The sequence below is a fragment of the Agrilus planipennis genome, unplaced genomic scaffold (assembly GCF_000699045.2).
Source record: "Agrilus planipennis isolate EAB-ADULT unplaced genomic scaffold, Apla_2.0 scaffold222, whole genome shotgun sequence".
Taxonomy (NCBI): domain Eukaryota; kingdom Metazoa; phylum Arthropoda; class Insecta; order Coleoptera; family Buprestidae; genus Agrilus; species Agrilus planipennis.
The window spans coordinates 2,379-19,932 of record NW_020442436.1 but is presented as its reverse complement, the minus strand read 5'-3'; the positions used below and the strand labels follow the sequence as shown (position 1 = coordinate 19,932).

Below are 17,554 nucleotides of genomic sequence, written 5' to 3'. Positions count from 1 at the left end.
TTGTTACTGAAAATTAATGTATAAACTGGTTGCAAAGAAAACAATATGGTTGAGGATTCTTCCTTAGCCGATAAAAACTATTCAATTTGTTCACGAAACTTTTACAGTTTAAGATTGATGACGCCGAGTTTTATTGAAACAGAAGTTTGAAGCCAATTTTCTGGAGCGACCGACAATTTTCTATCAAATTAAGTCGACAGAGGCTGCTCTCCTTTAGGGTAAAAACGAAACTTTTTTTAATAATGATTCATCTAAAAACTTTGAGACGTAATAGGTTTTATTTTAGGACCAGATTAATCATATTACACATTCGATTTAATAAACTTCATAGAGTCACCATAAGTACCTACAAACCCACATTCTTTTTGACCATAACGTTATTTAGTTAAGGACAATTACCTTAAAAGCAAAACGAAGGACATAGTAAAGTGAAACTTATTTTCTGTGCTTTACTTGTCCTTAGGATTTATCTTTATTTTTTTTCCGTCCGAGAAAAAAATGAAAAATTTTAGTCTGCAGGAATGTTCACGTTACGGATGATGATAAGCCGTAAAGGCATTCCATTTATTGTAAAAATGTTCCATCGTGTTATTCGTCTCTTTTAAGATCTTGTTGAAAGTGGAGCACCGTTATTTTACCAAATAGACTCATTTTTTGGTTTCGCCCTTCATCTTGACTTTAATGATTACAAAAGCAGGCCCTTCGTTACAGCTGTTGTGTAAAATATTGTCTGCGTGCGACGAGCACCCGAAAGAAAATATTCTAAATGTCTACAGCCTTTATTAAACCACTTAAATCCATATTTTCTTCGGAGAATATTCAAGTATTAGCTATTAACTAAATCTGCCTATCTACAGAATGCAGAATCCACAATTTTCGGTAGTCAAAGGGAAGAAAGTATTAGGTAAGGTATACATAATTTGTTATTTTGTTTAACTTTAATGTTTGTTATAATAATATACTTGAAATTAAAAAACAAAAATATCGCGGTTTATTTTTCGTGAAATCTGTATATATGTTAGGCCCGATGACCGAAAACGCTCAGTGGCCGGAAAAAACGGCTACATCGCGTTCTGACTGCCTTCGATCGCACAGAACGCGTTTTGGCTGTTTTTAAACGCTCGCCACGCGTTCTGGTAACTGTTAAACAGCCGGAACGCGTTTTGTCAATTGTTGAACGTTCACAACGCGTTCTTAATGTTCGACTTATATTCATTTGTTTTGTAAGTACAATATAAATCTCATTGTACGCAGGTAGAAAGCGACAAATAATACAAGTCGAACATTAAGAACGCGTTGTGAGCGTTTAAAAACAGCCAAAACGCGCTCTGTGCGTTCGAAGGCAGTCAGAACGCGATGTGGTCGTTTTTCCGGCCACTGAACGTTTTCGGTCTGCGGGCTTAACATATATATAACAGAAAGTCGTTTAAGTTACGCTATTTATAACTCAAAAACGGCTGAACCGATTTGGTTGAAAATTGGTGGGGAGGTAGCTTACAACCAGGAAACGGACATAGGATACTTTTTATCCGGCTTCCGTGAAAAAAAAAACGTATAAGAAAACGCAACTGACCGCAAAACGACAAATTTATCAGTCAAAACATCAGTCTAGCAGTTCATTTGTTAAAAATGGTATGACAAAACGCAACTGACATGGAATAACAAAAGGCAACTGACAGTTAAACGTGATGTTGTCTATGGTTAAGTATGGTGTTTTATTTATAATCAGATTCACCTGAAACTTGGCTTTAATGCTTTTTCATATTTCAAATTAGTGACATATATACCTATTTCAACATTTTACAAAATTCTATCTCTTTAGGAAGCTGAAAGGGGTTTGCAAAGATTGCATGTTTGTGTTTGGTCCGATTTACTTAAAACTGGTTAAAAAATTCAATCTGTCTTGGGGGGAAGGAGTGTGGTGCAGAGGAGTTGCAATGTTTAAATAGAACATATATTATTTGTGGTCAGATTTACTTGAAACTTGGTCTCAATGGTCTCTCATTTAATTTCTGAAAGACCTATTTCGACATTTTAAAAAATTCAACCTCCAAAGGAGTTGTAAAGTAAAAAGGTGTTGCAATTTTTGTTTGAGACATACTTTATTTGTGGTTGAATTTATTCGAAACTTCGTATATATGCTGTTTGATATTATTAATCAAATGAAAAGTGGTTGCAACGTTTCCGTGGGGTATATTCTATTTGTACTCGGATTTACTCGAAGGTTGCTCATTGTTGAAATTAAGCCAATACGTGTTTTGGCGATTTTTAAAAATCAACCCTTTAGGATGAAATTTTATTGCTACGTTTGTATTTGAAATCTAAGATGGCGACATTACATAAAACTAAAACGTTGTAAGGGTGAATTGTGATTTAAAAGGTTTTATGAAGAAACAATATTAATTAGTAGTAGATTATAAAGGGGAATTTAACCGAGATTGTTAATCGTTCGTAGACAAATAGAAAAAGTCGGACATCCTATTTCCAGTAAACGACATTTTCCATTAGTTTAAAGAATCATCCCTAACAAGCCGGGTTCGTCGTATACGATATCCTTTACTATTCGCGTTTCCAACCGGAAGCAGTGGGAAAATTTATCACCGAAGACACTTGGCGATCAATCAAAGTTGGTCAGAGTCTCATTGAACCTTTCTTTTACGGACTCGAAAAGAACGTTGCGGTATTAAGCTTATTATTTACTGAAAGCTTTAAAGCATTCAGTTAAGCTAACATATTGAACATCCATCATTCGTTACCTGAAAGGACAATTTTATATATAATGCACACATAAGGATTTAATGAATTAGACGAATTACTTCATAGTTTGATATTTTACTGATAAAATGTTAAAATTTATTGTTAAGAATTGTTTCTTTAAAAGGATTTTCAAGGTACAAAGACCTTAAGAACTTGATAAACTAAATTTACGATGAAGCTTATACACACATACGTAAACAGAAACAAGTGCCGAGCCTGGGAGGATGTAAACTAGACCCGTTAATTGAGGACAGAAATTTTGAATTTTCGGATATACAAATATTTACTTAATTTTCATGTTTTATAGTTCCCTATTACCCCCTGCAACCTCGGCACTTGTATCTGTTACACTCTCGATTTCGTCGTATGGCGACACAAATGCGCTAGTGGTGAACACAGGATGATCTTCGTATTGTATGTTGCTTATTCGGTTTTGGTCTTGGTCTTGGTTAAATTGCTGTTATAGTCTGGGTCTCAGTTCTGTTCTTACTGATATAGTATTTGTCTTGGTCTTGCGTGTTAAGTCTTAATCTTACTTATTTAATCTGATACTTACGTGTTTTTTAATAATTCATCGAAACACAAATTTTTCTATTTACCGACATTATAATTGTCTTTTCTGTCATATATGCGAGCTTGTCATGACTTTTTAAGAAAATAGTGCCCATAGTTGTCAGAGTTATGAAAATTCGAGAATTCACCCTTCCTGCCTTGCATAAATTGATTGTTCCACCAACAAATAAATTGACCTTTAAGAGGACAAAATAGTACAAGGTACTTGAAAGAAGTAAAAATTATAAAAAAAATTAGTTTGTCTCTATGCTTCACCCATGTGTTATTCAGACATAGAAACAAATAACACTTACTCCGAGGACATTCTTGTAGATTCCTTTTTTCAAACGGTGGTAATGTTCGTTTTTTATATTTAATGTTAAAATCCAGTAAAACAAATTAAAAATTTCAAATACTACCAAGACTGCAAAACTAAAACCAATTTTGCTGATCACTAACCGCGACGGTCAGTGTGCGACACCTCCACAGCCGTTACAGTCTCAAATACAGTAACGAAAAACATTAAAAAGAAAAATTTAGCTAAATATTAAAACGATATTTACAATTTATCCCACTAGCCGGCTGCTTTATAAATAATAATAATAATAAAAATTACAATTTGGACCCGCATTTGTAAAAATAAAATCCCAGCAGAAATAAATTTACTAGGTATTTTAATTGATATTACAAATTAAATTGTAANAAACATATTAAAATTGAGATTATTACAAGTTACCTAATAAATTCTACTATTTCTACGGCAAATTCAGTAATTTACAATCGAAAATTGTATTTTTTGCATTGTCATAAAAATTTTGTTTTCTCCTTGTAGATGCGAAAACCATGAATTTTAGCAAAAAGTTTATGGTGAAAGTACTAAAAGCATCAAGAATTTCTTATATTAAAATTTTTTACTGTCCTGTTGTCAGACATCAAATAAGTGAAAAACTTCACCAAAAAAGTCTCGTTTTGCACATAGGTAAATTTTGCTTCCAATCTCGTTTATTTTTTCTGAAATTCTTCTTCTATTCTAACTCTGACACAACGTAGAGCACTTCATCATATAACATCATTTTTATTGTTTCTAATCAATACACGTCGCGTACCTACACTTAAAATATTTGCCGATCAGGGTGCTTTTGACAACAAATAAATGCTCTACACTGCGGTCCTGATGTGTGCACTTACCGTAATAAGTTTCAAATCACGATCCTCATTGCAATTTCCACAAATTTCTAACCAAGAAGTTAATGTTCTTTAATAAATATATTCTCTGTCAGTTAAAAATGAACATTGTTTGTGTTTATAGTGACTGTGATAGTGAAGGGGTGGTAACGATGGGATAATTACGAACGTTAACGTGGCGCTTTCAATTGGTATTCGTTGTCACCCAATTCGAAAAACTAATTAATTCCTGTTACGCTCATTGCTGCTACTACATCCGCCTTTGCTTGATGTAATCCCACATCGTACTATTCTATTTCGTACCGCGTAAATGTTCTACCTATAGTTGGAACGTTCAAAATTGACTTAGTACGCAATAAAACTGTCGCATTTACTTTCTCCTTTCAACTTATTAACTAGATTAGAGCAGTTGTAATACAAAGCGAGTACTGTTCGAGAAGATAGAGATATGCCCCTTCCCTTTATTAGGATGCGCGGTAGCATATTTCCAAATTCAATCATATTTGTCTGCGAAGCTCATTTCTACACCGATCATCCAGCGAGAACTAGACAAAAGTGTAGAGTACAATTTACAAAATTATTTTAACTGCTTCGTTAAAATTTAGGAATATGCTTTATTTAAGAGCATATTTAGCCAAAAATAATAGCAAATGAATTTACTTAACGCTCTACACACCTATAAAACTTTTGCTTTGTTTTCTATTGGTAATTTATATACATTTTTGTTTTAAGAAGTTGCTAAACATCTTCGTCTAGTACTGTACAGTTCAAGCTGATCTTCTAAGACCTCCCATCGAGAGCTCCGCTCGTTCAAGCTTGTTCCAACGATTTCTGTCTTTCTCACGCCTAGTGTGTATTCTTTCTTTCTTCGCGCAGATTTCTTCAAAGTCACAATTCTAACAAATTGAAATGGACTGTAAACCTAAAAAGCATCATCACTAATAAAGGACAGAAAACGATCGTCCTCTGCGCGATGAGCGCCTACGCATCAATTTTGTATCAGATCTACAATCCACTCTTCTATAGTTCAAGTAACAAGTTTAATATTTACCGTTACTAACTTCACTATTGATGAGATTGCGTCCTACCAACTATGTTGATGACGCACACGCAATCTTAAAATAACAATTCAATAGCTTTCTATATATAATATCGTAGATATGAGGCGTTTCATGCAAAGAAGGATGACTTAATTATATGTAAATAAGGTCCCCTTTTGTTCGTACAAGGAAACGTTTTTCCTAAAGTATCATTTGTACTTAGTACTTTATTAACGTAAGAAAAACATGAGTGGCATGTCGGTTTCGGTGAAAGTAGTTGAATAGGTGAAGTTAACGAAGAGTTTGAAAAAGACTAAAGTTAGTAGTAATCTGGGTATTTGTTGAAGCGAGAAGAGCGATAGGTTTACGGGAGAGGACGGTAATCCGAGCTGAGATAAGTTAGAATTTAAGACTCGGTCGTTGGACAAGTTGCTTTGTTTCATGCTAACCAAATCCCCGACACAGTTGTTCACTACGCTTACGGATTATTGATGGCAGTTTGGAAATACCTTAGCGGGTATAATTGAACGGTTCGATTACTGAAGCAGAACTCGCTTGTCGACCACATTCTAATCAAATCTTCCCTTTTCGACGAAAACAACTGTTGATTAAAACAAACGGTCCAACAGAAACAACTTTCTAAACCTTTTGTTTCGAAAACTCTAATTTCATCAACGAAGCCTTACGCGTGATTTAAATACTTTAGGGTAAAACCATTTGTAATATGTTTTTTGTTTCCGGCGAGTGGTAATAAATTCAATCCTCTATGACATACAGGATGTTTCAAAATAAGTAGCAAGGTTCCAGTAGGTGATAAGGCACTATAAAACAAGAAAATTAAGTAATGTTTACTGGTTCGAAAATCCACCGTTTTCGAGAAAAACGTATTTAAAACTACAGATAATGTCCAATCATGCAAGAAAATACAATAATGTAGCGCCCCATTTATTCAGTTGGTAATTAGCAGCATCCGTGTGGTATTTCATTTGTAATTTTGTACTCAGGCATTGCTTGTTATTACATAGATTAGATTACGTGTGATTAATAATGTCTATGTTACAACTCGCCTGTAGTAGCTCTTTGTTCTTTTAACATTGTTGGCTTTTTTGTATGTAGTTAGTCAAATTCATTGGCAGCAGGTCAGTGTGTCACTGTCTTAGGTCAGTGCAGAACAATAAGTATTACAATGACGTTTAGTACGGCAGAACTTTATGACATGATCCTAATTTACTGGAAATGTTAATGTAACAATTGAATTGTGCGGTTATCGGTATCCCCTGTGAACATTTCCTCATCGGCGAAACGTCTTAATAGCGGTACAGAAATTAATAGAAACTTGCAATGTACACCCTACATGTGGGGGATATAAGAGGAATTCCTCCATTTCTTTTATGATACAGTGTGGAGAATTCTAAAGGGGCAATTGCTACATCCTTATCATTTGCAGCGAGTGTAGAGCCTGTAGGAAACTTATTTTCAGCCGGGAGTTGGCTTGTGTCAGTGGTTTCGGCAAAAATATGTTTCAGAAGCCAATTTTTCCCATAGGGTTATGTTTATATCCTTGTTAGTTCGGATCTAACTCCGCAGGAAATTTGGTCTATGGGGTTGTATGAAACAGTACACGCATCAAACGGCAGTGCACAATACTAATGATGTGCAGAATCATGTGATGATCGCTGCAAGTGAAATTTGTTAAGTACCTGACGTTTTGCGCAATGCAAAAATAATTTTAGTAGATGTCTTGAAGTTTGTCTTCTATCATGCGATTTTAATTTCGAACAATTTTTGTAGTGCACGTAATCCAGTTCAAATAAGCGTCGCAAAGTGCATTCACTCAGAGAAAGGTACAGCGTGGCCGATGCACACAAACAAAAATGGCCTATCATTTACCGCCAGATGTTTCCGATCAAAGCCCAATCGAAAGCCTCTGGTGTCATAAATAACTTCTAACAGTTACGCCCATTAAAGCATTGATTTGGCATCGTGTACCTTTCTCTAAATGAATGACCTTATGAATGTTGATTCAGACTGAAAGCATGCACTCACAGGTACATATAACATGCATAACTCGTTCCGATCAAAACATAAGTCAATAATCTAATTTCACTAAAAGGCATCTGAAAATAAAAAGACAAACAGTATCTACAGGTGTTTTCAGCTACACTCGATTCTAACAATCTATCTCAATCTGGACAATGGGCGCGGCGGAACAGAAAAGGTTAGAAGCGTTCGAAATGTGGTGTTACAGGCGAATGATGAGGATACCGTGGATAGAAAAGGTTGGAAATGAAGAGGTATTAGAAAGAGTAGGAGAACAGAAGACTCTATGGAAGTCAGTAAGAAATAGGCGAGATAGGTTAGTAGGACACCTACTTAGGCATGAAGGCCTAGTCAGAGACATATTATAGGCAGAAACGGAAGTTAGGACAGGTAGAGGTAGACCTAGATTAGATTACTGTTCGCAGATAGTTAGGGATATGTGTTGTTCTGGTTTTAGGGAAATGCGAAGATTAGCTCAGGATAGAAAAGATTGGAGGTACGTGTCCAACCAGTCTTAGGACTGACGACCTTATGATGATGATGATGATCTCAATCTCAGTATTGACTAGCGCTATCTCACGATATTGGTACAATATTGTATATGGGCCTAATATTGGCAATTTATAGCCGTTTATCCGATATTGACCCAATATTAATAAAAGATATTTAACAATAACTTTATATTGATATGTAATATTTATCCACTATTGGCAATATATACAAGGGATGTACCTTTTCCTTTATTTATATAGAATATTTGTCCAATACTGATCCAACATTGACAAAACATCTTTGACAAAATTGAGTCCATATAAAGACACTTTGCCCGGCGCTTGGGTACCAAAATTCTTGGAGGATTGATGGTTAACTTTTAGGTCGCCTAGAAATTACAACCTAACCCAAACTAACCGTTAGCCAACATTGGTAATATATAGGAGATATACCTTCTTCCTATATTTTAATACAATGTTTATCCGATATTGATCCAATATTAATAAAAGATATTTGGCAATAACTTTTATTTATATTGATATGTAATATTTACCCAATATTGGTAATATATATATAAGGGATGTACTTTTTCCTTATTTATATAGAATATTTATCCAATATTGATCCAACATAGATAAAACATGTTTGGCAAAATTGAAAGTCCGTAAAGACACATGACCCGGTGCATGGGTACCAAAATTCATTGAAGGCCGATTGTTAACATTTAGGTCGCCTAGAAATTGTGTTACGGTCGGAAATGCTACCGGGTTTTTCATCTTCTGAAAGTATTTGTTGCAATCGCCCATTAGTGCAAAGAAAGTGTGTAATTTTGATTGATTCTTGAAGAAGCCAACAAAATTAAGAGTACAAGACGAAACATTTGACAATAATGTCAGTAGTACTTTTGTTATATATACTGAAATCTTCCTATCTTCTCAACAACTTGAGTATTTCTGGGAATTCGGGACGTTAAAAAATAAACAGCTTTCGTTCTTTGTGCGTGAGTAGTATATAGACACTTCTTTAATGGATTTGCTTAAACGACTGCGAATTGCTTTCCTTTTAAAATAAATTTCCCGAGAAAGAAAACCGCCCTTTTCGTCCCTCCGCCTCTCCGTTTTTCTTTTTCCTACTGCTTTTTTTGTCAAATTTCAAAGTCATTCGAGGTTTGAATTTTGTACAGAGGGTGCGAGACACGTTAGTGGAACGGGGAGAGGTTGTCTTAAAGAAGTGGAAGAGCTCATCATCCGCGTTCGTGTCTGTGTAAACATAATCTCACTTCCTTATCGCGCCCGTCTGACAAATGTTTGCTGAAAAAGCTGTCTGAAGTAAAGCTCTCCATGATATACACTTACAACGTTACACAACGACATTTATTACGTAGATTGAATACTTTTGCAAGGCAACTCTGAAATATGCTCTTCTTCATCCCCCAATATCTTGGAAAAGCTTCCCTCCTTGTACGTGTAAACCACTAAAAAATGTTCAATCGTTCAAAAACCTTTTTATAACATACTTATCAAATTTAATGTATAAGGGGCTTTGTGAAAAGTTTTTAAATTAATTTTCATTTTAAAGTCTTATCTTAGTTATATCTTTTTAGTTTTACTAGCTTAAGAGTTATTTGGGAAGGTAAACTATCAAGGATATCTTTAGGTATTAGAAAAAGTTAATTATTAAAAAAATTAATACGACCTTTTCTAAAAAATTGATAAAAAAACAACTGTACTTCACGCTCCTTCCTTTTGAGTAATGTTATTGGGTCCGCAATGAGGACAGTCCTTACGGATGACGTCTACCATCGTCAAGGATATTGCCATAGAGAACCGAATTTTATATATTTATTTATTTATATAATTATTCCACCATGTCACAATAAAACGAATTTATATGTTTAGAAATGAGATATAACTACTTTAATCCAGAGCCGGGCAAACTCGGCTCTTTTGACTCCCGAGTGCTCCTCAAGGTTAACCAAGTAGCTCCTCATTGATCCTGCGAGTGCGAGTGAGATGATTTTTTCCTTTTCTTATCCCTTCCATTTCGTAGATGAGTCCCCTCTTCCATAGCCAAACCCAATAGTTTTGCGAACGTAGTAACGAAAATTATTATTTAAGTTACGAGAGTGGCTTCGCTCGTCTACGGGATGAAGGGGTTTGATATGGGAGTGGAAGGGAGAAGAAAAAGACAAAACAAAATTATTCATTACTGCTTACTCTCTCGTACTCATTAAAGGGTATGGAGTGACTCAGACTAACCTCATGTAGCAGCTCCTGCGAAGTTAATGTTTGCCCGGCTCTGCTTTAATCTAATATCGAAAGTGGATTATACAATTTAAAATGACTAGTCAACAATTTAACTACTTATAGTTAATTAATAATGTAATAATACAGTAATAATCTTAGTCCATTAGATTATTTGGGAACGTAGAAACTGCAGGGAACTATCACAGGGTGAGGTAAGCCGTCTCACCATCCTACACCTTCGTGATCTTGAATTCAACTCCCGACTATCGATTTCTTGGCTTGACTCCTGTGTTTGATTATTAATTCAGCTATTTAAATGGTCGCTAATTAACCTACTAACATAGTATGTAAATAGGTGTTAGCCTGCAGTTTTTAATAAATAATTTAGATGGACCAACTTTGTACCAGTGACCTAAATATGGATTTATGGATACTATGTCACAATACTATTAATGAATAGAAATCATTTTTTCGATTTTTAATTTACCCACTACAAACTACCTCAAATTAGTAAGGGAAAAATTGTTGCTGTTGTCACACCCCCGCCGGGAATCGAACCTGGGACCTTTGGCTTTACGCACCAATGTTCTGACCACTAAACTACGAGAGGTGACAACAGTAATTAGCACACAGCAAATAAAAAATCGAAAAAATGATTTCCAATTAATATTGCATATTAATCCACTATTAAGTAACTAACAATGTCATAGGATTTCATTAGTGAATAGGTCGTAAATATGTGCATTTCTTTCATCATTTGCGGAATTATTACTGTTACGTGAGCATTAGATCCTCCTTCCTTGCGGACGTTTTTTGGTAGAAAATTTAGAACACAAGTGTGTTGATAAGATAATCATTTGCCTTAGTGCTGCTTCACTTCGATCATCTGAAATTCAAGTGAACCTACGTCCAATGAGTAGTAGGTTTAATGCATCAGTTGGAGTACTGAGAAAAAGCAGCGACATTTCGACACATCTTGAGCTTAAATATGGACAAGAAAGAGAACAGGCACATATGATTCTCTAGATTAAAATATTTCAACATATGCTATGTTAAATTCAAGTCAAATCAAGTCGTTGGTCCTTCGAATTAGTCAATCCTATAACAACTGTCTACAACAAGTATATCACCAACCCACACTTGCTCCTTGTCTGACTACCATATGAATTTCTGTAGGTAATTTGGGTTCTCTGAGAAATAGCTGAAAAAATATTTATGTAACTTTTTCACTACAGTAAATGTATCAACACTTTAAATTGCATTAGTAGCGGTATTGGTATTTTTTTGTTTATTTATTGACTTGACAACGTCTTATAATTCGATGGAGCCGGCTGCACTCACGAAAAAACATGACTCATGCGGCGTTACCTCGCTCTGAGGCGTTCCATTTAAGGTTTGAAGTGCAAGGGAGAGCGCGGAACGAGCGACAAAGAGGCACAATCGGGCTCCGCGTTCGGCAGCGTTCGACATCTGTCTCTCTCCTACTTGAGTGAGCGATGCGTCCGCGTGGACAGCTGCTATACAATAATACATTTCCATTTACCTCCTTCTCTATATCCATACAAAATATCTATCAAACGAATAAAATTAAAACTTTCTTTTCAAAAATGAAACCATTCCATCGGTATTTTCTTACGTCACGTTCAACTATCGTCAGTAAACCGACTTTACAGACAACCGATTTTTTTTAAATTAACAACATGCTGTTGATTTTTACCAGTTGTCTTTACAGAAATTAACTGTAGTTTCGTTATGATTTAATATAGGCACATTGCAAAAGGTAGCCTTGTGCAAAACACACACAAATGTGTTATATGTTTTTGCATCTATGCTACAACTTATTCCGTCATCTTTTACCTTTTATTATTAATGCTCATTTGCTGTATGTTTATTAAAGTTTGTTCAGAATTTGTTAGAGTTCCACATCCTGGTAGTTTAGTAATAATCACGTTACTTTAGCGTTTACCACAGTTTCCGACATGGTATGCAAAATCTCCCTAATATGAGCATACAAGTACTTGCTTGTATGACAGATACACTCTGCCAGGATACAACTCAACTTGACTTAAATACAATTTATTGAAAAGAAGAACTAACCCAGCTTTGATGAAATTAAATGGTCTCAACTCAAGAACATCCCCATTCAGATGAAAAGCTTTTAAAATTCTTACTAGGATAAGGCTGTTTTGCATGATTCTGTCAACGTGTTAAATTCATTTGCGTAAAAACATTAAAAATTGAAGTAGTAGCTACAGATATCCGATAATTCCTAATTTTACATATACAAAGCCTATATTCAAAGGGTATCGTCAATTTTGAGTTTTCGCGGGTTACGTATATTCGATTTTCGAGTTTTCTGTGGCGTTATGTTGGTACTCATGTCTCTCATTCATACCGACAAATTCGGCCATGTTGAATATTCAGTTAATTTTTGACAACTGCTTTGTTTACACATGTTAGGACTCGTCTTCAATTTTTGTCTATTGGAAAAAATGGAATAAAAGAATCTGTATCACATTTTGTGTGAAAAACAAAATTAAGTCCGAATGTTGATTGTCGCATATGGTGAAGCTACCTTTGACAGAAGTAACGTTTATGTGTGGTGCAAAACGTTCTCAGAGTCGAGAAGATGGAAACGACGAATAGCGTGCCTGACGCCCGAGCACGTCAACAATAGACACGAAAACATTGATGAAGTGAAGAAAATAGTATTGGCGAATCATCTAATCACCGTTAGACAGGTTACTGAGGACCTAAACATATCGATTTACTTCTGCCATTCGATTTTTACCAATTATTTGGGCATGAGACGTGAAATTCGTACCAAAATTACTCAATTTCGACCAAAAGCACCATGGCATTAATATTACTAAGAACCTGTTGGACTCTGTCCACGACGACACAAATTTGCTCCAGAGGGTCATAACTGGTGACAAATCATGAGCTTATGGTTATGACGTGAAAACCAAAGCTCAATCATCCCAATGGAAGCTGCCGGACGAGCCAAGACCGAAAAAAGCGCGCGAAGTTAGGTCGAATGTGAAGGTATTGCTTACAGATTTCTTAGATTATGAGTTCTTGTCACAGGGTAGAATGGTCAATAAGGAATACTCCCTGCTAGTTATGCGCAATTTGAGCGAAGCAATCTGCCAGAAACGGTCGGATTTATGAAAGAACAAAAATTTTGTACCATGATAACGTTCCCTACACATCATTGCTTGGTCGCGAATATTTGACCAAAAACAACACACTAATAATGCCGCAGCTACCGTATTCCCAAATCTGACCCCCTGTACCTTTTTCTTGTTCCCGTAGCTGAAGAGGCCCATGAAGGGACGACGCTACGTTACGATTAAGGATATAAAAACGGCATCGAAGGAGGAGGTGAATAAGATCACAAAAAATGATTTGCCGAAGTGCTTCGAGTTTTGGAAAAAATTGTAAATCTGGTGGGGATTACTTTGAAGGAGACAAAATAGATATTCATGACTAAATAAATAAATTTTGAGGAACAAAAAATTCGCGATACTTTTTAAACAGACCTCGTATGAATGCTAAACGTATTACAAAGGAATAAAAGAGAATTTAAAAAGTATCATGATGACCAAAAAATGGCATAGCAGATCACAAAGATATTGTAGGAATTCAAATACAAAAACGGTGCTGCGCGTTCCCCAATCGTGCGCAGTGAACAGAAAACTGTGAGAGTAGAGATGAGATTTCAAGAGAGAATTAGATATTCAAAAGGAAATTAAAGAATTTCTGAGGATAAGTAAATTTTTAAAAAGAATACCTAATGAACTACATTTGGACGACGTTGGTGTTCCTTTCGCGCAATCCAAACTTCTCTTCTTCCTCGTCAATTTTACTTAAGGCCATGTATCCTGCTGATTTCTAATTAAGTGTGAATGTTGTTCTTACTGTATTCATATTGATATTTAAAACGTACTTGTACTTCCTCAAGTTACACAATATAATGTACAAAACGAAATTTATCCGGTCTCAGCAGTTGTGTATCATTGGAATGTACATGCAAAAGTCTCGTTAAAAACAAGATTTACACTGGTATAATTTATCACAGATCCGTGGGGATATCGAGTTTTCCCGATTCGCTTTTTAAATTGAACAATTTAAAAAGCAAACGCGAAGCAATTAATCACGATAATTAAAAATACACCCACACTACAGCAGAACAATCTTTTATTAAAATGCGAACAAACGAATGGATAGTGACTGCAATTATTTTGAAGAAAAGGAAATTCTTTCTAGACACACATTTAGTAGAAATTTTTTCATACTTGATACTTTCATGAAACCGAACCGCTTATAACTTTTCCGAGAAAATTAATTGAGTGTCCTACTTAGGATGAATTGTTAATATAGAGAGGAGAGTCGTTTATTAACAGAGTTATTTAAAAAGTTGGTCCTCTAACGGTAAGGGGCTCCTTAGTCGCATTTAAAAAATGGAAATGTGGTTGAATTGTAAGGCAAAGAGGGCTCAATTTTATGGTATAATTCCTCTCCCAAGGAACCGCCTTCTAGACGTGCCATTTTTCTCCTTTATATAGAACATAAAACCTCCTTATGCATATTTAGCAGGGATTTCATCAATGCGCCTTTAGATTGCTGCCATTTGCACAGAATACGGCAAACTAGTTTGGAAAATGGGTTAATAGCGATAAACGCCTTACTTTTGTATTAAAATGTTAACCGGCGCGGTGGGTTACCATGTTAACAGCACTTTTTATAGTCAAAATTTATGTATGAGAATCAGATAAAAGGAAGAACAAATTTCCATTCGTACCTAAAATACGTTTGGGAATAATTATACTTTACCGATTCTAATTAAAAAGGTTTTGTTTCAGTATTGTCATATTTAAAAAACTTCGAAATAAAAAAAGCCTTAATATTCAACAAAATCCGTTGTCTGTAAAGTCGGTTTACTGACGATAGTTGAACGTGACAACGTCATAAGAAAATACTGATGGAATGGTTTCATTTTTCAAAAAAAATTTTAATTGTATTTGTTTGATAGATATTTTGTATGGATATAGAGAAGGAGGTAAATGGAAATGTATTATTGTATAGCAGTTGTCCACGCGGACGCATGGCTCACTCAAGTAGGAGAGAGACAGATGTCGAACGCTGCCGAACGCGGAGGCCGATTGTGCCTCTTTGTCGCTCGTTCCGCGCTCTCGCTGGAACGCCTCAGAGCGAGGTAACGCCGCTTGAGTCATGTTTTTTCGTGCGTGCAGCCGGCTCCATCGAATTATAAGACGTTGTCACGTCAAAAGTAGTTTGATAAGCTTTTTCTTCAGTTCACATTTGTATGTACAAGTAAGTGTTTATGTTTATTTCGTTAAAATCTGGTAAGTGAAATTTAAATTCGACTTAAATTATTTAGGCTAAATAAACATACATATCTCCAATATGGAATGGATATAATCATCAACACTAAGGTAGGCTCTTAATAATCTCTAATTTCCCTTTGTATCTACACAATCCCTTTTTATAAAGATTGATTCAATTTCCATTATCATGGCTGACACAAAAAGCAAAGCCTATATTAAAACACGTTCTGTCTGTAAGGCAAATATATCGAAATTAATTAATTATCTAAATAATAACAGTATGTGCGATTTAGATGATGTTCAAACTCGTAAAAGCAAATTAGAAGAATATTTTCAGAAATTTTCAGATAACCAATTTGAATTTGAGTTATATTTAGAAGAAATAGAATCAACAGAATTATTAAATATGCAAGAAACGGAACGTTCTGAATTCGATGATCTATATTTTAAATGTGCAAAACTTATAAATCAAAAATTACGTAGTTTAAGTTCTTCAGTATCAAATTCCTCTAAATCAGTTAAATCTGTAGACTCTGAAAATAAAGTACAACAAATTAATGCATTATTGCCTAAAATAGTAATAAGACCGTTTGATGGAAATCCTATAGAGTGGTATAGTTTTCATGATACATTTCAATCGTTAGTTCATAACGATAATGCTATTCCCGCAGTCCAAAAGTTTCATTTATTAAAAAATGCGCTACGTGGAGAAATGACCTCAATAATTGATCCTCTAACAGCATCCGAAGAAAATTATCTTGTTGCCTGGAACTTGTTAAAACAGCGATGTGATAGGCCGCGCATTATAATTCAAACTCATATTAGGGCAATTCTTGATATCCCTGAAGTTTCAAAGGAATCTTCGCACAATATAAGGGCATTGATGGAAAAAGCTTTAATGCACGTTAATGCGTTGAAAGCATTAAAACAACCCGTAGATTCTTGGGACGCAATATTAGTTTATATTATCATTCAAAAATTAGATAAAGGTACCCGCCGGGCGTGGGAAAGAACGATAGAAAATTCACAAATGCCGAGTGTTTTAGAATTAACTGATTTTTTGAGCAAACAAGCGCGAGGTGATGAGTTAGATTTGTCCAATAATACTAACCATAATAATCGTTACAAAAATTCTAATGACAATTTAAAGTCAAATCCTCGAGCAAAAGCATTTGTAGGAACTGAAACTACATCACTTTGTAAATTTTGTAAGGGTAATCATTTTATATATAAATGTGAAAGGTTTTTAGCATTGAGCCCAAGAGATAGGAGCGATGCTGCGAGAGAGCGGCGATTATGTAACAATTGTTTAAGGGATAATCATACAACAAATAAATGTTCTGCGTCAGGATGTAGGACATGTCATGGACGACATAATACATTATTGCATTTCAATGTTTCTAATAATCAAAATAATACAAATAAATCTGAGAATAGCAGTAAACAAATGCAAGAATCTAATAATACTCAAACGCATCTAACATTAGATGAAATTGATAATCCAACACAGTGTTATTCAATCACAACAGATACAGAGGTATTGCTAGGAACAGCTCGCATAAAAATATTCGATGGTTATGGTAAGTCACATGAATGCCGTGTTCTGTTAGACGGGTGTTCACAAACACATTTTATTTCTGAACAATTGGCTAAAAAATTAAATTTAAAACAAGAAGTCATAGATCTACCGTTTTCAGGTTTAGGGCAGCTTACAACACGTGCTAAGTTTCGTGTTAAGGCTACTATTCAATCGCTAACAACACATTTTAAAACAAATGTGGAATTTATAGCTCTTCCTCGCATAACAGGTACATTACCATCTCGTCAAATAAAGAAACATAATTTATCGATTCCAAAAAATATTCAATTGGCTGATCCAGAATTTAACAAG

The 17,554-nt window shown here is 35.1% G+C and overlaps 1 protein-coding gene across 2 annotated transcripts in view; it reads left to right on the top strand.

The window, feature by feature from the left end:
• The window catches only part of LOC108739756 (T-lymphocyte activation antigen CD86), a 365,407-nt gene extending 349,365 nt beyond the window's left edge, over positions 1-16,042 (top strand). For both annotated transcript variants that reach the window (XM_025980313.1, XM_018473808.1), the window contains one exon: positions 15,717-16,042. In XM_025980313.1, coding sequence (XP_025836098.1) covers positions 15,717-15,721 — 5 coding nt within the window. In that variant the 3' untranslated portion in view covers positions 15,722-16,042. The remainder of the gene's footprint in view (positions 1-15,716) is intronic.
• The last annotated feature ends 1,512 nt before the right edge of the window (positions 16,043-17,554 follow it).